General features: G+C 59.2%; 1 protein-coding gene across 1 annotated transcript in view; it reads right to left on the bottom strand.

The window, feature by feature from the left end:
- Nucleotides 1–569: 569 nt before the first annotated feature.
- The window catches only part of SLX9 (SLX9 ribosome biogenesis factor), a 36,773-nt gene continuing 18,322 nt past the window's right edge, over nucleotides 570–19,020 (bottom strand). Inside the window, exons 3-6 of the mRNA XM_012780033.3 lie at nucleotides 16,263–16,331; nucleotides 10,197–10,344; nucleotides 3,415–3,483; nucleotides 570–1,186 (exon numbers count right to left, since the gene is read on the bottom strand). Coding sequence (XP_012635487.2) covers nucleotides 1,063–1,186; nucleotides 3,415–3,483; nucleotides 10,197–10,344; nucleotides 16,263–16,331 — 410 coding nt within the window. The 3' untranslated portion in view covers nucleotides 570–1,062. The remainder of the gene's footprint in view (nucleotides 1,187–3,414; nucleotides 3,484–10,196; nucleotides 10,345–16,262; nucleotides 16,332–19,020) is intronic.

Consider the following 19,020-nt stretch of genomic DNA (forward strand, 5'->3'; position numbering starts at 1 on the left):
GCAGACCCTCAGGAACAGCGCTTGCAGGGGTGAGGCCCGGGGCGGGAGGTGACGATGACGGGGTCAGGACCGGGCGGCCGTGGCGAGATCCATCCACACTGGGGGACGCGGGGGAGCACAGGGATGGGGGGCTCTGAGATGGGAGGGCCGGGCAGCCCGGGGCCCGAGCACTCCTGTCAGGAGATGGGTCCCGCCAGGGCCAGGCACAGCAGAGACTCTCGCTGAAGGCGAATAGCGGTGGGCACAGAAGAGCCCACGTCACCTGCACAGTGACAGATTCCTTCCCTAAACTAACAACACCGCGAGCTGCGTCATGGCCTCAGAGGCACCGGTGCTGGCTCAGGGATGGCGGTGAAGCCCAGACAAGCCCAGGTGTCGAGCAAATGCAGTCCCCAAACCCACAGAGTCCCTCTGCACGGGGCTTGGGGCCCCTCGCCCGGCCCGAGCACCGGGGCACAGAGGAAGGTTGCCGGCACTTTATTGGTCCTCACCGTCTCCACACCCCCGCCATGCCAAAGAGGCCTGGGGGCAGCCGCCAGGCCAGGGCTGTGTTCCTGAGGGGCACAGAGGAAGGTTGCGGGCACTTTATTGGTCCTCACCGTCTCCACACCCCCTGCCACGCCAAAGAGGCCTGGGGGCAGCCGCCAGGCCAGGGCCGTGTTCCTGAGGGGCACAGAGGAAGGTTGCGGGCACTTTATTGGTCCTCACCGTCTCCACACCCCCTGCCACGCCAAAGAGGCCTGGGGGCAGCCGCCAGGCCAGGGCCGTGTTCCTGAGGGGCACAGAGGAAGGTTGCGGGCACTTTATTGGTCCTCACCGTCTCCACACCCCCTGCCACGCCAAAGAGGCCTGGGGGCAGCCGCCAGGCCAGGGCCGTGTTCCTGAGGGGCACAGAGGAAGGTTGCGGGCACTTTATTGGTCCTCACCGTCTCCACACCCCCCGCCATGCCAAGAGGCTTGGGGGCAGCCGCCAGGCCAGGGCCGTGTTCCTGAGGGGCCGGCTGCTCCCTGGGCGCTTCTGCCGGCAGGTGCGTCCTGAGAGCCGTGGCCTGCCCTGTCCGTTCACAGCTCGCTGCCGCCTTCCAGCTGCATCCGGTGCGCCAGCCGCTGCCCGATGGCCAGCAGGGGGCTGGCTCTGTAAGCCGGACTGGCCAGCAGCTCCCGGAACCGGGCCCTTTCTTCGTCACTGAAAGAACGGAGACTGAGGTCAGCAAGTGGCAGCACAGAGACTCCCACCCCCCTGAGTGGGGGGAGCCAGAGACACAGATTGAGCACCCCCAGGCTCGGCCACCACACACCCGGGCACCGTGGGACAGCTGATACCAGAGTGGACAGAAGAGGCCTAGCGTCACCGCGGGACTGAGTGCCTGGGCCTTCCGGCAGGAGAGGAATGCCCACCTGGTTCCTCCTCTCAGCCACAGGCAGGCCCTGGAGCCCCTGCGCCCACCGTGGGGCTTGCCACGGGGCCTTGCCCTGCAGCAGGCCCAGGGCGTGGACAGGGCTGCTGCTGAGGCGGGAGGCTGAGGACGGGCAGCGACTCCCTCACCCTGCAGACAGGGCCTCGTGTAGGAGGTGCCTCCCTGCACAGCACGGCCATGGCAGATGCCTAGGGCGAGGAGGGCGGCCACCCAGGCCTGTGGCAGAGGCGGCAGACAGCCCAGCGCTGCCCGCCCTGGCCCTGGCCCCCGCTCTGAACCCAGCAGGGCTGGGCCACCTTCTGGAAGCCCAGGGCCAGCTCGTGCTCTGCCAGCCCCATAGCCAGCAGCGGCCACGTGAGCCCAGCTAGCTGCCCTGTGGACGACAAAGGTGACCCAGTGTAAGCCTCAGGGGGCAACTCCTGGACAGGCTCATGCCCGACCTGCTGGGAGGCTGAGCCGGGTGCCCCGTGTGCGTGACCCAGGGCGGGTCCCACCACACTGGGCCTGGTTCTCCCGGCTGTGAAAGGGGCCCCTCACTCCCGGTGACTGAGCTGGGTGCTCGTACCCCAGACCGCGGAGGGCAGTGGGGCCCGAGGCTCAGTGGCTAAAACACTGCACTGGGGCCGAAGCCACAGCCGGCCAGGCCTGTCCCCACGCACAGGCTGCCAGGGCTCTGCTGGCACCACTGACACCTCCTCCTGCTGCTGACGCTGGCCCCGCACGACAGCTGGGGCTCTGCTCGCAAGGTCAGCAGGGAAATGCCTCAGTCACAGCGGCAACACCGCCGACGAGCCCATCTGTGACCCTGCGGCTTGTGCAGGCTGGGGAAGGACAGGCACCCGACAGTGACTCCTGGAGCCGGCGCCGTGTGCAGAGCACACGCGTGCGCACGTGCACAAGGGAGGACACTGCTAAGGCTGTGGGGGAGGGGTGTTCTGGCCCTTGCCAGGCCCCCAGGTGTCAGCCTGGACCACCTAAAACGGAGGTTTGTAGGAAGAGACCTGTCACCCGCGAGGACAGGGACAGGTCCACGGGCTCTCAGGGAGTGGATGCAGGCTGCGGGCGGCCAGCCCCAGGAGCTCCAAGGCTGTGAAAAGACCTAGCTGCTCGGGAGGCTGAGACGGGAGGATCGCTGGAGCCCCTGCTCCCCAGCCTGGGCAACACAGCGAGGCCTCGTCTCTAAAAAAATAAAAATAAAAACTATAAGATAATAAAAATTCAGGGCTAAAAAATACCTAGATAGGAGGATCGCTTGAGCGCTTGAGGTTGCTGTGAGCTAGGCTGACGCCACGGCACTCACTCTAGCCTGGGCAACAGAGTGAGACTCTGCCAGGAAAAAAAAAAACAACAGTGCCTAGAGTAAAAGTGGTATAGACGAAAGAGCAAAAGACCCAATAAACGCATAGCTAGTGTTTTCAAAGACAGACCCATGGGACGGTGCAGGAGAAACGCCTGCAGATGTAATTCAAACAAGTCTCCAAAAATAATAGTCATCACTAAAAAAGACTAATTTACAAACTGAAAAAGCACAGTAGGCCTAAGAACTGACACGAAACGTTGCACCCTAAAAACACATTAGCAAAGTCACTCCTGAAACGAAGAAAACCGTCTCAGCAGCCACCAACACTCCGGCCGCACGTGACGTCCGGCCCCTCGGCCTCCAGAGCGAGTGGTGGGACCTGGCGCCAGTTCTGCAGAGGCAGAGGGCGTGGTCTGTGACTTTTCTATCACTTTCCACAGGACGGGGGCTGCGGGCGCCGAGGTGCGGCCAGCAGAGGGGCTCGGCCACATCACCCAGAGTTTGACCAGCCAGGGGCAGGAGGGCGAGAGGGAGGCGTTGCAACTCCCCCAGGAGCAGCCTGAGGGGCAGCTGGCCTCCAAGGGCCTGACCGGAGGACACCACGGACTTCTAAACGTGCCACACCTGGAGTCGGAATGCAAACACAAGGAGACAGCCCGTGGCGCGGGGCGGGGGGTGCGCAGGGCTGGTACTCACAGGAGCTGGCGTCTCTGGGCTGCGCTCATCCTGCTGAGCTCGGTGGGCCTGGGCTTGCTGCCTGCCTTGCTGTGGACATAGAGAAGCCACGTCAGCTCCACACCTGGCACCCTGGAAACCGTCCCACGGCAGGCCTGGGCCTCCCCTCCCCGAGCAGGCACTGCAGTGGCCCAGGGGACCAGACCACCCCAGCACCACAAGTCCCTGCTGCGCTCTGGCTGCAGGAGCCCAGCAGTCGCCCGACCACGGAATCGGGGCTGGACGTCACGGGAGCTGGACGTCAAGGGATGTGCCGTGGGCCCTCTGGGCTCCGGCGTGACACGGGATGACGGGCGTTTCAGGACACACAGCACGCCGCCCAGCCCCGGTGCAGAGCAGGCCCATCCCACACTCCACACGCCCCCGCCCTCGCCGCACACACCACGTCCCGCACAGACCACCGCCCTGGCTCCTGCTGCGCTGCCCTCCAACCTCTCTCCAGACAAAGGGAATGGAAAGCGAGGCTATGCCAGACTGGGGTGCTGCCCCGCCACAGTCACGACACACCAAAGGGCAGACGTGGCCCCACGCAGGTCCTCCTATGCCCGTGGAGGACGCCGGCCACGTGGGAGAGCCCCTCGTCAGGGTGGGCTGCCGCCAGCCACGTGGCCAGGACGTCGCATACTGACAGGTTCCTCGGTTTACCTCTTCCTGCGATCCTCCAAACTGCCACACTGGGCCTCAACTCAGGACACTGGGCCAGTGCGCCACGCCGGCTCAGCACCAGGCGGGTGCCTCTCTCTGGCCTCAAGCCCAGCCGGCTCCCGTCACGTGGCACCTTCTCTCGTCGGTGACCCATGATCCCGGGGAGCCCACGCAGCCTCCCTGCGCTCAGCGTGGCCAAGGCAGCCCGCGGCCGGCCCAACGGTGGAATGGCGCACAAGGCTTGGGCCCTTGGCGGGAAGAGCAGAGCCCTGGGGCGCCACGCAGGCGTCCTCCGCGGAGGGCGGGGAGGGCAGAAAGCCAGCTCGGCCCTCAGGCCACACCTAAATTTAGACTCCAGACCAGGAGACCTGATCTTTTATACATGATTCTTTTAAAATATGAATGAAAGACATTTTATGTCTACTCAAAATAGTGCCAGAGCTTCACATTCCTGTCGCCCTGGCTCCTGGGCTGATCTGGAAGGACCGCCAGCCCCACTTCCCTTCCGCTCGTGTCTCCCCCACCCGCCACAGCTGTCCATGTCCTGCTGACACCCTCTCCGCAGCCACCTCTCCTGGCCAGCCTTGGCAAGGACACCGCAGCTCTGCGCCCCTTGCTGGCGGCCTTGGTGTCCACCCTCAGCAGCCTCAGGTCCTCCCTTCCACCCCCCATCGGAAGTGGTCGCCAAGGGGTCCCTCCTCCAGCAGGCCGCATCTGGTGCTGCGCCTCAGTGGGCCTGGCAGCCCTCCCAGCAGGGACCCTCACAAAGAGACACACAGCAGGTAGGGCCGGACTGATGCCTCCCAAGGCCTCGGGCCAGAGTCCCCTCGGTGCCCACAGGCCAGGTGTGAGCCCCCCACGGGTGGGAGGCAACGGGAAGGCACCCCCACGCCCCCCGCCTGAGCCTTGTGGCACACGCAGGGCTCAGTGAGCAACACCCCCAGGTGGGGCACACCTTCTGACAGGTTTCCCGTTACTGTTGTGGACCAGGTGACCCTTGATGGTCAGCACCCTCCATGACAGGACTCCCGGGGTCCTAGGGCAGGAACCACAGCAGAGCGACTGAATCCAGGTCTCAGCCTCACCCACGGCACAGGCCCTCCCAGCCCCCCCAGTGACCTCACCGCCACCCCATGGGGGCAACACTCCCCCAGCTCCACAACTGCTCTCAGTGGTGGCTACCTGCACAGTGGACATTAGAACACCCAGGCCAGAGCCTCGGGGGTCTCGAGGTCAAGACTTCCACCCCGGCAGCTGTGCCAGACCCCAACAGATGGGCCCTGTCCTCACGGCCTCTAAGATCCCACTGCGCCCCCCCACCATGCCAAGGACAGGAGGCCCTCGGGGCAGGGCCATGACAGGGTCCTGGGGGTTGGAGAAGGCCACAGGGTGAGGGGCCCCAGGAAGCCCCTGAGGTCCTGCTCCTGTGACCCGCTGCTTGGCTTCCCAAGGTCGGCCAGGCATGTCCTGCTCCAGCTGCATGATGCCGTGAGGCAGGAACTTCAGGGCTGGGCCCCAGGCAGGACAGAGGGCAGCCCACCCTTGAGGGGAGACCCCAACCCCAATGCTCCAGGCCCCCCGAGCTCATAACCCAGCAGGCCTGGCACCTGATCCTGCTCGGGCTCATCCAGAGAGGGCAGGGGCAGGCCCAGGCTGCAGCCTGCTTGAAACTGCCCTGGCGACTCCCGAGGGTGGCCTCAGCAGGGCCAGCCAGCAGCGTACAAGCGCGGGAGCGGGGGACATCGGGATAGGGGCCTGCCTGCCGCCCACCGTGCGGTTCACAGGGACACAGCCTGGGGCCACGTGCCCTGGGCTGGAGGACGGAAGCTGCACAGCCCTGCCTGGAGGACCCCAGCCCGACCAGCGGGGGGCAGTGGCTGTAGAGACCACCCGACCTGGATGACCTGGTGCCATCTCGTACGAGCCTCGGAGAAGCCCTTCCACCGCACGAGGCCTCGGTTTCCCTGATATAAAATGTCGGGCACTACAGGTCCCAACAGCAATGGGCCACCACAGGTAGGCCCAGAAAACGCCCACTGCAGACTTTGGGGAAGTGTCTGCCCCACCAGCCCGTATACCCAGGCACCTGCTGGGCACGGGGAACCCCAGACAAGTCTGGAAAGAGCCCCAAGAGCAGGCCTCACAGTCCACCCGCAGGGGCACAGTGACCTCCAACACAATGTGTGCCCAGCTGTCATCTGGCAGGGTGGTGGCAGGAGGGAGGCTGGCCTGGGGTGCTCTGAGTGTCGAAGCAGCAGCCCTGGGTACACCCACAGCCACCGGGGCTGTGTCCCTGCACCCACAGGAAAGCCCACGGGCTGCCCGACCTCATTCACTGGAAAGAACACGGCCCAGCCGGTGTGGCTCTGTGGCCCCCACAGGGTCCACTTCCTAAAGAATCCGGCCTTTTATCAACGGCAGGGACACGCTGGCTGCTGGCTCAGGGTCCTCGTGGACTCCCTGGCAGAGCCTCCATGCCAGGTCCCAGCTGTCTGTGCTGCGGTGCCTGCCCTGACAGGTGGACACAGTGGAAGGCATAGTGGACACTTGGAGGACACGGTGAGGACCCGCTGGGCTGGCTCAGAGCCCCAGGCTCCCACGACCACCCTGCAAGGCAAGCACAGCCGGGCCGCACCACGGATTTGCAACGGCTGTGGAGGACCAGAGCCTCGGTGACTTCAGAGCCAGGGCCACAGGATGTCCCCACACCAGGTCCCTTCCAACTCTGAATCCAGGGCATTCCGGGGGCGGAGGGAGGGTAACAGAAGCACCGTCAGCTGTGCGAGTCACGCAAGGTATGTGCTCTAGAAAGGCACTCCTGGCGTGAGCTGTCTCCAATGGCCAGGTCTCTGCACTGTGGAAGCCCGCCCCGCGGAGGCTCCTAGGCACCGCAGGGGAAGAGCAGCCGAGGGCCCAGCCCTGACCCCGCAACTGGAAGACCACAGGGGACCACACGGGGACCACACAGGGGACTGGAGTGTCTGGGATGGGACTGGGCAGCCAACAGGCCAGGAAGCCGCACAGGGCACAGGGCGGGGTGACGGGCGAGGCATGCCAGCCCTGCCGGGGACAGCTGAGGCGACAGCTGGGGAATGTCCTCCCGAGCTCTGCCCTACGCCTCTCCCCCTCGGCTGGTTTTAATCCGTGTCCTCTCACTGTGACAACCATGACCACGGGGGTGAGCGCTGAGTGAATCCTTCCAGAGAGTTAACAAACCTCAGGGTGTGTGTTCTCAGGGACCCCCACCCTGGCAGCTGGTGTCGGGAGAGGGGTGGCCCTGTGAACGTGCACAGGTCAGCATCCACACCCGCCTCTCTGCTCTGTGGGCTCTGGGGCCCAGCAGCAACGGCCCCAGGCGCACAGCCCGCCTGCCTCGCACCCTCCCGCCCAGGAACCAGGGCGCCCTGCAGACGCGGCTGATGCAGGGCCGGGCGGGAGATGCCCGAGACGAGCCCAGCACACGCCAGCGCCGGGCAGCAGGGAGGTGCCAGACCCGCCCCCATCGGTGGGGCGTCCGGGGGACCCAGGAGCCCACCCCAAGGCCAACGCTAGACAATTTCAGCAACAAAATAAAGTGGTGTTGGATGATAGCCCAGAGCACACCATAAACATCCGCGTCCACACGGACGAGAACGAACGGCACAAACGAATGGGGAGAAGAGCAAAGCTCCCGCCCAGGGTTCCGAGTCCTTCACGCAGGCGCGGGGTCTGGAGGGGGCGCAGCCCCCAGCCCTGCCGTGTGGCCCAGCACAGCGACCTCCTTCTGGGAGGACGGCGTGGACAGGGATCACCGTCCAGGAGGCCCTAACAGACGTCGGCCCCACCAGGGCAGCATCGCAGAGACTAGCCGCGTCGGCAGTGTGAGCCCCGAGACCAGGAGGTGACGAGGGCCCGTCCCCGCGGGGCTCCCTCCCCACAGCCCTCCACCCCCTCCTCACAAGGAGAACGCCGGTCAGCCCCGCTGGGGGCACCGACCAAGAGCCCGACTGTCCTCCCCGGACCACCCAGGTCACCAGCGCGAGACCACCCAGCAGGTCCCGGCAGGAGGGGTCTGAGGGGACAGATGACCAACGCCGGTGGGGTCCTGGGACAGAAACAGGACATCAGGGGGAAATTAAAATCTAAAGTATGGGCTGTAATTAATTATTATTTTAAATACCTTATCATTATGAATCGACATTGGCTCTTTAATTGAGACAAATGTATCATATTAACGTAAGATGTTACTTAATAACAGGGGAAACTGGGTGTGAGGGCCATGAAACTCTCTGCCGTTTCTCTACAAATCTACACTGTTTTGAAATAAAAACTAAGGCCAGGCGCGGCGGCTCACGCCTGTAACCCAGCACCATGGGAGGCCAAGGCAGGAGGACTGCTTGAGGCCAGGAGCTGGAGGCCAGCCTGGGCCACAGGGCGAGATGCCCATCTCCACCAACAATTTTTAAAAGTCAGCCGCGTGGCGGCTACCCAGGAGGCCGAGGCAGGAGGGTCACTGGAGTCCGGAGCAGGAGGCCGCAGTGAGCTGAGATCACCGCCGCTGCGCCCCAGCCTTGCAACAGAGCGAGGCCCTGCCTCTGAAGACAAAATGGAATTGCATTAAGTAACAAAATGAAGTTTGTCCAGAGGGCTCCCCCAGGGCCAGACGCTCGCTGGCCGAGACGCACCTGAGGAGGGAGGTGCCCCACAGGAGGCCCTCGGGGCTGAGTGCAGGTGCCAGCCCCCCTCACCCGGACAGCGGACGCAGCCGGGCACACGCGCCGCCCAGCTGTGGGCACGTCCCTGGCAGGCCAGGGTGTTTACGCAGCTCTCTGCCTTCTGGAGGCCCCGAGCACATTTTTCAGATGAGAAAACTAAAAACAGGGAAAGGATACTTGACCAGGGTCACATTTTTGTTCAAGAACCAGGAATGGAATTTGCATCGTCGGCTCTGTCCAGTCGTCAAATCTCATCTGGTCCTAACGTTCCGGATGCTTCCATCTCAGGCAGCCGGCCTGGGACCATCGGGTTCTGCAGCATGTCACCCGCCACCCCCGGACCTGACACTGCACACTATAGCCCCTGCTTCCTGCCCAGACAGAAGCTGAGTAGAAGAAAGAAAAGTTGTTTTTAAAAAGGCAAAATCAGAGATGACACAACAAATGAGGAAGGCCCAGCAACCGGGAGGGGACAGAAAGCCCCGGCACTCCCGCCCATCCCTTAGTGCTGGGGCAGAGGCGCAGACGCCACACCCTGGCGCCCAGCCCGCGTCCGCACCCACCCGGCCAGCGCCCGGACGGCCCAGGGGGGCAGAGGCCGCTCTGCTCTCCCGTGCACGCCCCCAGGCACAGGGAACCCAAAAACAGCCTCTGGGGGACGTCGCGCAGGCTGCAGCCTCAGAAGGGGCAGAGACGGCCATTCTCCACCACCAGCCCGCCCCCTGTCCTCCCGGCTGAGCCACTCCAGGGCCCACACGCCACAGAAGGCCGCGGGGCCACAACTGCATCTTCAGGACACATGAAACCCATCACCAGCAAATGGCCACTCCATGACAGGGGTCTGGAGGGGCACCCGGGAGGTGGGCTCCTGCAGAGGGGCCAGACCCCCCCAGCGCAGAGAGGCTGTGGGGTCACTGCTGACGAGGACAAAGCCCAGGCCCAGGCCAGTGGCGTGATGGCTCACTCACTCGGGGCACAGATCACCCCCCAGCTCTCGGTAAGAGGTGGGGGAGCGGTGTGGGGGGCCCTGCCTCTTCCCTGGAGAGGCTGTAAGAACACAGCCAGACCCAGCCCGGCCAAGCGTGTCTGCAGTGGGTGCACCAGGGGAGTGTGCGGTGCTGGGCGGGCTGAGAATGGGGGGCTGAGGGCGCCCCCTGCAACACGGGTGGGAAAGGGTGGTAGACACATGGGGGAGGGTGTGCTGGGGACAGGCGGGGGTATGGGTAGTGGCATCAGCAGTCACCAGGCCTCTCCCGAAACGTCTCCAGACAGAGCCACGCCTGCCTGCGACCTCACCCCAAGGACAGCTACTAGGGTGTCACAGGCCTCCCTGGGGGTCAGGAGTCACAGGGGCCCTTGCCCAACCCCCCAGCCCCAGGGTGGGGCCAGTGCCTGGACACTCACCCGTGGCCCTGGCGCCGGGTGCTGGCCTCGAGCCCCAGCAGCTCGGGCAGGGCATCCCTCAGGGGCTGCAGGTCCCCCACCACGGCCGTGGCCCTCCGCCGCTGTGCCTCTCTGCGCTTCTGCTCGGCCAGCTTGATGGCTTCGATTTCTGTGGGCGGAGGAGCAGCAGGTCAGAGAGCAGCAGAAGCTAACTGCCACCCCGGTCCAGAGCCCGGCGGAGGCACATGACAGCACAAGCCCTGCCGCAGCCTCCTTTTCCTGCTGTCACCTACATTCTGCCCCAGAACCCTGGGGTGAGCCGGCTCTGAGCTATTTTTTTCCTCTTAATCACAGAGACACACTTTTTAATTACAGGCTTGATTATGAGACTGGAGTTGCGGGCACAGAGGAGTCTTCCTTTTGTAAAGGGACACTGGCAAAAGTGGCCTGGGCACAAAGGAGTGGGCAAAGGGACAGTGAGCAGAAGCGGCCCTTGACTTAAAGGAAGGAAGCCACCGGCTGGGAGAGTCGCACACTTCTTTGTCCCCTGCATAGTGAAGACAAGCGCCGAGCAGTCCGCCAAGACCTCAGGGTGCAGGCCCCAGGGACGAGTGCCAGGGCGGGGAAAAGGGCCATGGCTGAGACAGACCCCAGGGCACGCAGGCCTGGCAGGGTAGGGCCGGCCGGCAGGCAAGAGGTGTGGGCAGGCCTGGACAGAAAGGGCATGGCCTTGGGGTTTGACTTTTGCTGAATAATGTATTTATTTCAAAATTGCTAATAAAACACATGTTCAAACGTGCTCTCTGCCAGCACATGGCCCGTAGGAGTGTGCGGATCTTGGACAAAGGCCCCCTCTGCCCAGGCCGACACAGCGGGACAGGCCAGGGTCAAACGCGTTGCCTGGTGACGGGGCTCAGCTCAGACAGACTCAAGGCTGGGGTGCAGCAGTGACCTCGCTGCCCGGGAGGACTGCCCGCAGGTTTCCCGAGACAACCAGGGGAGGCGACCACCAAGAAAGGTCTGAAAGGCCCACCCCAACCAATCCAAAGTCAGGGGACACCACCAGCCCTGGGTCCCTCACCCCAAACTGCTGACAGAGGCCTGAGGCAGCTCCCTAGCCTGGTTGTGCGCCAGCTCTCAGCAGCCTCGGGCATAATTGGGACGTCTGAGGTGACACTTCAGCAGTTTCCCATACTGCCCGGAATAAGGCAATTTACTCAGCACCTCATTAAAAGCAAAAGCCTGTCCCCAGAGAGCCCAGGCGCCCTGGAGGGCCAAGATGGCTGGGCTGGGGGGCTGCTCCAGGGCACGGTGGGGGCCCAGGCTGCAGCTTCCTCACGGCTGGAAGGACAGGGACGGAGGAAGCAAAGCAGAGGCCTGTGGCTTCCATTAAAACAGGCGCAAAGCCCAGGCACATGCCAGCAAGTCAAAGCCAGAGGGTTTTAAGAGAGCAACACGTGTGCCCAGCGAGGTGTGCCCAAGGCTGGCTCTGCACTGAAGCCTATCAGAGTGGTGCTGCGGTGGAGGCCATGGTCACCACAACAGGCGTCTGGAGGATTCCACAAAACGCACAACCCGCTCACGACACGAAATATAATGAAGCCACAAAGAGAAGCAAGCTCCCTGACAGAATACCTTCTGGAAACCTACGGCGAGCATCACACTCCACGGCAAAACATCAGCCACACTCGATCATAAAGCCAGAGCTTTACGACTGGGCGAGGGCACGAGTGAAGGTGAGAGGGGTGAGCAGGGGGTGCCCAAGCACTGCCGTCACCTCCAGCCACCGTGGGGCCCCTAGAACATGTATACCAACCGGCAACCATGAGAAGGAGCAGGAGCTCGGTGCTTCCCATAAAAATCTGATGCTGCTTCAGTCAAAATTTCGACAGGATTTTTAAGCAAACCTGTAAAGCTAGTTCTAAAGATTATTTTTTTTAACAAAAACTAAATGCATAAAAATAGTAAAAACATTTCTTAAAAAGAAAAAGCAACAGGAAAAGAGGACGACTGGGTATCAGAGCAAATCACAACACAATAGAAACGAGGGCAGTGGCAAAGATGCAGAGAACGCCACGGGCTGCAACTGCAGCAACTGGAGTCCTCTGGATTCTTCTCTCACTCACACTGTCCCTAGAAATCCGTCAAGTGTGAATCAAACACTGCAAATAAACACAGAGGAATCGAAGGCCAAAACATACAGCAGGAGCTGCTCAGCTTCACTGGAAATCAGGGAAAAGAAAAGGACAAGACACAATTTTCCCCCTATCAGACAAATTTTCAAGTGTTCAATAACATCAGTGTTAGAGCTGGGAGCTGCCAGCCAGCACGGTGGAGGACGGTGGGCTGGGAAGCAGAGAGGACGTGTGTGCCCTCCACAGGCTACCCGGGATGGGCACGGTGGGCGGGTGAACGGGACAGTGGGGAGGAGGCGGAGAGAGCGCAGAACCTCCAGGAGCAGGGACATGGGGGGGGGGGACGGGGACAGCATAGATAAGTTTGCAAGCTTGTCCCCCTTAAAAGGTGACAGGAGGGCAGACCCACAGCTACCAAATGGGGAAAGGTTCAACACGTTTTTGAGGGGAAAAAAATCCACACACAGAGAAAATATGCATTTCTAAGATTTCTGTAGATTCTAAGGAATCTACAAAGTAACTACCAGATCCAATACAAGGTCACAGGATACAAGATTAATATTAAAAAAAAAAGTCAGTTGTACTTTAATATACTAGTAGAAAACTGGAAAAAACTCCATTTACAATGGCATCAAAAACTCTGAAATACTTAGCAAAGGCCTATTTAAAAATGTAACACCTCTACATTGCAAACTATACAATGCTGATGACAAAAAAATTAAACGGTGAGATATACCATGTTCATGGATTTGAAGATATGGTATTGTCAAGATGGCAATCCTCCTAAAACCGATCGGTAGATTCAATGCAATCCCAACCATAATGTCACTGGGGTTTTGTTGTTTTTAAAGAAACTGATAGGCTAATGGCAAAATTTATATGGAAATGCCATGGAAGAATATCCAAGGTCATCTTAAGACAGAAGAACCAATGTAAAGAACTTACATTATCCAACTCCAGGCTCACTTTACAGCTACAGTAATCAAAACAGTCTGGTACTTGCTAAGGCACAACAAACTGGTGAGTGGACAGAGAGAGCCCAGAGAGACCTGCACTTACAAGGCCACCTGGTTCTTCATAGAGGCACCAAACAGTCCAGTGAGCAAAGAACAGTCTTTATAACAAAGGGTGCTGGAACAAATGAGTCACATATCCATAGTGGGGAAAAAAAGGACCTTAAACACCAATTCACACCACAGACAAACGTTAATCCAAGACGGACCTGAAAACTCAATCAATATAAAAACTTAAAGTATCAAGTTCTTAGAAGAAAGCATATGACTTGGGATTAGGCAAAACGTTCTTAAACAGGACACACACATATACACAATAACCACGTAAGAAAAAAATATAAATTTAACTTCTCAAAATTAAACTTCTGTTCACCAAAATAAATTCTTAAGAAAACGAATAGGCAAGTCGCAGTCTGGGAGAAAATATTTGCAAAACACATACCCAAGCAAGGACTGGCCTCCAGGACATACAAAGAATTCTTAGAGCACAACAATAAAAAGGCAAACAGCCTCGTGGAGGATGACTTTCACTGAGGATGAAGCATCAACACATTTTCATGAAATGCTCTTTTTGTGGTAATAAAAATTAACACCACCATGAGCTACCAGGTCACGATCACCAGACGGCCAAGGCTGAGGAGACGCACACCACACGCTGGCAAAGTTATGGGGCAACAGGAACTCTCACACGCTGCTGGTGGGAGTGTAACGCACAACCACTTTAGAAAAACGTCTGGCAGCTGCTTATAAAACTAAACATGCACCTACCCTATGACCCAGCGTTCCATTCCTGAGTATTTACCCACGAGAAACGAAAACATGTCCACATAAAGACTTGTGAAGAATGTTCACAGCAGCCTCACTCGTAGAAGCTAAAAATGGGAAAAAGCCCAGGTGTCACTAGGAAAGTAGATAACGAAAGGTATATCCACACAACGGAACGATGCCCAGCATGAAAAAGGCACAGACTGCTACATGCAGTCTGGATGGATTTCAAAGAACATTACTCTGAGCAAGAGAAGCCAGACACAGAAACACATCCCACATGATTCCGTTTACATGAAGTCTACAGCACAAAAACCTCGACTACAGACTAAAAAAGACCCAACTGTGGTTACCACCTTGGGAATAGCAGGAGTGGGACTGACTGGGAAGGGGCTGGGGACCCTTGGTGACAGTGACGGTCAGTATCCCGCAAGGGATGCCAGAAATCACCGTAAGGCACACTTAAGGTGGACATTTCAGCACACGTAAACACAATTTTCAAAAGAAAAATAAAAGAACCACGAACAAATATTGAACTCCAGCAGAATTATTTGGGGGAAAGTGTACTGATGGCTTCAACTTACTCTACAATGCATAAAAACAGGTGTTCATGGACAAACAGACAGGAACTGACAGGTGAACAGTTATGTGATAAAGACTGGATTTTTACTGTTGAAAATCCACATGGTAGGCACAAGTGTGTTCACCATAAAATTCTTCTCACTTTCCCAAATGAAATATTTCATAATAAAATATGAAGTATAGACAACTTGGGAGATGTAGCTAAAGCTCACAGCCTTTCATTCCTAAACAAAACACACAGAAGTAGACGAGCTTCACAAACGAACCTCAAGAAAGCTCCAACAGGGAACTAATAAAACAGAAACTAGTAACTTAGAGAACAAGAGAGTAGAATTGACCATTAAATCCATGAATTAATTCTTGGAATGGAAGAGACAAAATTTCTTAACTAATCTAATCAGAAATGGGGAAGCAACAACAAAGAGCGGTAAACAGAACACTTAGGACATACATGTCTTATATGAGAAAGCAACATATAGCCCTTTGCTCATAAAGGTTGAGATCTGATTGAATTTGATTCTTTTATGGGAAAATACAAGTGACCAATGCTGACTCAAGCAGTTAAAAAAAAATTAAAAAACAAGCACCATGGAAGACAGTTTATGTGTCCTCAAAGCATCACGGCTCAGAAGAGTCCCAGGTCCAGAGGGCCCCGGCCCACTGGCTTGTCCAGACCCACCCCGCACAACTAGAACTGTGCAAACAAAACTGGGGAGGAGTCACTTCCTTAGAACACATCCAAAAAATGATAGAAAACATGAAAGTAATAATCGTGGAAAACACTGACAAACTTTTCTAAGTACTACCTTTGAAAAACATAAAATTTCTTTAAAACCCCCAAGGAAAAAATGATGCAAATCATACTTTAACATGTGAGAACACAAAAAAGAAAATATCCCAAGTTAATTTCACAAAGTCAGCAGAATCACACCGAAAAGATAACAATAAGGAAAAAATTGCGCAACAATCTTGACAAGAAAATCTTTGGAAAAACATCAGCAAACATCCCAAGTTGTGAAAGCTGACCACGTACTCCAAAACTAAACGGTAGGAAGGGGGTGCAAGGCCTGCGGTGGGGCGTTTGGCGGGACGTGCGTGGACAGCCCGACTCCTGGACGGAGACTGGGGGAGAAGGCCTCAGGCCCTGAGAGGGAGCGGGGACCCCAGGGGCCCCGCCACGCGGAGACACTGCGCACAGAAACTGCGTTGTCACGTGCGGGTCTGGCCCGAGAGGGGTTTCACAGGCTACTGCAGGTATTTCTAACACATAAAAGACGCTAGCAAGCATGGGTTAGTTACTTCTGTAATTAAAACTCTCTCCACGGGAAGCAAAAATAGGTGGTTTTTACAAACAAGGAGCCAAGAGCAGCAGCTCCTCAAGCTTGTCTTCCGGGGAGAGGGGGCCCGGACCCCGCAGGCCCCACAGAGAGCAGCTCGGCCATGCTGCCGAGTCTCCCAGCCGCCCTCTCTGTGCCTCAGTTGCCCTCTGTGCCCCATGGCCGCCTCCCAGGTGATGCCCTCGGCACCTGCTCCCAGGGGACCCGACAGGGAGTGCCCCAAGGTGGAAGCCCCAAGACACGACAGGGACTTACTCTGCAGCCACCGCTCCCGTCTCAGCTTCAGCTTCTCCTTCTTGGGCAGAACAGCCTTGGCCTCCGCACCTGGGGACAGAGAACACGCGGTGAGCACAAGGCATGCAGGTGCCGTGTCTGCTTGAAACGCCAGGACAAAAGCCTGGACTTCCCAAGCACACGGACGGGATACAGGACTCGGGCAGATTCTGGCTGTGTGAGGACCACTGCTGCCCACATCCCGGCCACTGGGCTCACAGCAGCTGGTCTGTGCGTGGGGGGTGGGGCACGGAGGTTGGGGGTGCGGCCCCTCAGCCAGCAGAGCAGTAGGTGGTGCTGGTGCAGTGTGTGCTGCACATCGGGGGCCAAGCACCACTGTCCTTCCGAGGGACACCTGGCCACTGACCACTGGGTGCCCTGTGGAGGAGCACTTGGGGAAGGGGGTTTCGTATGAACCAGAGTGGGGGGCAGGGGGCAGGAGGGAGGCCCGGGAAGGGGAGGACAGAGGGTTGCGGCCCCCGGGGCAGTGCTCCAGGCAAGGGCTGCACGGCTCAGTTTCACGGCCTAGTCTCACGCTGGCCAGGGGAAGAGGAAACCCTTCCAAGTTTAGCCAGAACCACCCCTGCGGCCAGGGTGGCCTCACATGGGGCAACTGTCGGGCACCAACGGTGACCTGTGGGCACTTGGGACACACAGCTCCCTGCAGAGGCAAGAGGTGCTCTTGGGATCAACTTCCTCAGGTGAGACCCTACGGCCTGGCCACCCCACTGCCACATAAAGGGCGTGATCCCACCAGGAACCACAAAACGACACACCCGAAGGCAAACGCTCCCGATTCCGCCCGCCCCAGCCCTGACCCGGGTTCCTGGGTCCTTCCAGGGCACTGGGCGTCCAGGGTCACCGCAGAGACTGTACTGTCTCGCCTCACTGGCGCCCACATCTGCTGCCTAACTCCCAGGTCTGTGCTTCCTTCTCCGCCTCCATTAATACTTCCCTGTTTTACTCTAGAGAACCAACTCGCGCACTTGTTACGTCCACCTTGTTTGCTTCTGAACTCAGACGCGCCACCTCCACTCCTTCCTTCCTGTCCTCCTCCCCCACAAATCCATGTGCTGAAGCCCTACCCCCTAGGACCCCAGAATGTGACTGTATTTGGAGACAGGGTCTCTACAGAGGTGATTAAGGTAAAATGAGGTCACCAGGGTGGGCCCTGACCCAGTCTGACTGGTGTCCTCGTAAGAAGAGCTGAGGACACAGACACCCACAGAGGACGACCCTGTGAGGACACAAGGAGGAGACGCCGTCTGCACACCGAGGAAAGAGGCCTCACAGGACCCAGCCCTGCTGCACCGTGACCCTGGACATCCCGCCTCCGGGACTGTGAGAGAACCTCCCTGCTGCTTAGGCCTCCAGGAGTGCTGTGCTCCCACAGCCAGGCAGGCCCAGCTGCACCTGCAGGCACTCCACAAGGAAATGCAAAGCCAGCAACTCGAGTTCCCAGCCTGTCACCCACCCAGGCAGAGATGCACCTGCTCGTCCCCGACCCAGGAGCTGGCTCCAGTGCAGTCACTGACTCGATGAACTAGCCCATCTTACAGATGAGAAAACTGAGGCCCGGGGGACAGGAACCTGCCCAGGGTTGGGGGAGCTGCCGTAGACCCTCTTCAGCCACAGGCCTTGGCGTCACAGCAGCCTCAGGCTGGGACACGCGGACACTTCCCCTGCACCCCAGGAACACACAGAAGGGAGCAGGGGCACATGGGATTTGGAGGTTTACTCCCCAAAATGAACCATGAGCCAAGGTGTGGACACGGGTGTAGCTTCTCAGTGTGCTGAAAACCGGCCCGGTCACGACTGCCCCCCCATGGTGTGGTGCCCAGCGCCCCTGGCACGAGCCCAGGCTGGGCAGGAAGTCTGGCCACGTGCTCCACGGTGACATCAGTGAGGACTGCCCCACATTAACCGGAAGCCAACTAGCACCCGGACAAAGACGGTCAGCCCGTGTCGGCAAAAACCAGTGCGTGGCCAGCGGCCAAACCAGCCGGCCCTGGAGAGGTCTGGGCATCGCCAGCTGGCGCTTCCCCCGGCTCCGTGTCTTTCCTTTTCCAAGGACGGCCACAGCTCAGACGGTGCCCAGATGGGCTGGAACCAGCCAGAGGGGACAGTGCCCTCGGCCAGCGCAGAGCAGCCTGCCCTCTGGCATCCGGGCAGGACCACAGGACGGGGCAGGGCCCGTGCACTGGGCAGTGGGACTGGGAGTGCAGGGGGGCGGCCCCTGCGGCTTCCCGAGCCTCCCACAGCCCCGCGTGCCGGGAATGGCGGGACGGTGCTACAGTCTGACGTCCCTCCACAGCTCACGTGGAATCGTCACCCCCAGCGTGGCTGCTCCGAGAAGTGGCTGGGTCAGGAGGGCTCTGCCCCGTGAGTGCGGGGAGGTTGTGCAGTCATCCATCCGTGGGTTATGGACTGAGGGTCGTCACGGGAGGGCGCAGGTGCCCCGCAGGAGGCGGCAGGCACACTGAGCGGCACGTCAGCGCGCGCAGCCCCTCGCCAGGAGTGCCCGCACCACGTCCGCGCTCCTCCGAGTCCCACCAGCAGGAAGCCCTCGCCAGACGGGGCCCCTCGACCTGGGCCTTCTCAGCCTTCCGAACCATAAGAAATAAAGTCCTTTAAAAATAAGCTACCGACTTCCAGGTACTCTGTTGGAAGCAAAAGAAAACAGACTAGGAGACGAGTACCAGCGTGGCTTCCACATGACATGCAAATCTGGGACATAATC

Source organism: Microcebus murinus, chromosome 1 (genome assembly GCF_040939455.1).
Source record: "Microcebus murinus isolate Inina chromosome 1, M.murinus_Inina_mat1.0, whole genome shotgun sequence".
NCBI lineage: Eukaryota > Metazoa > Chordata > Mammalia > Primates > Cheirogaleidae > Microcebus > Microcebus murinus.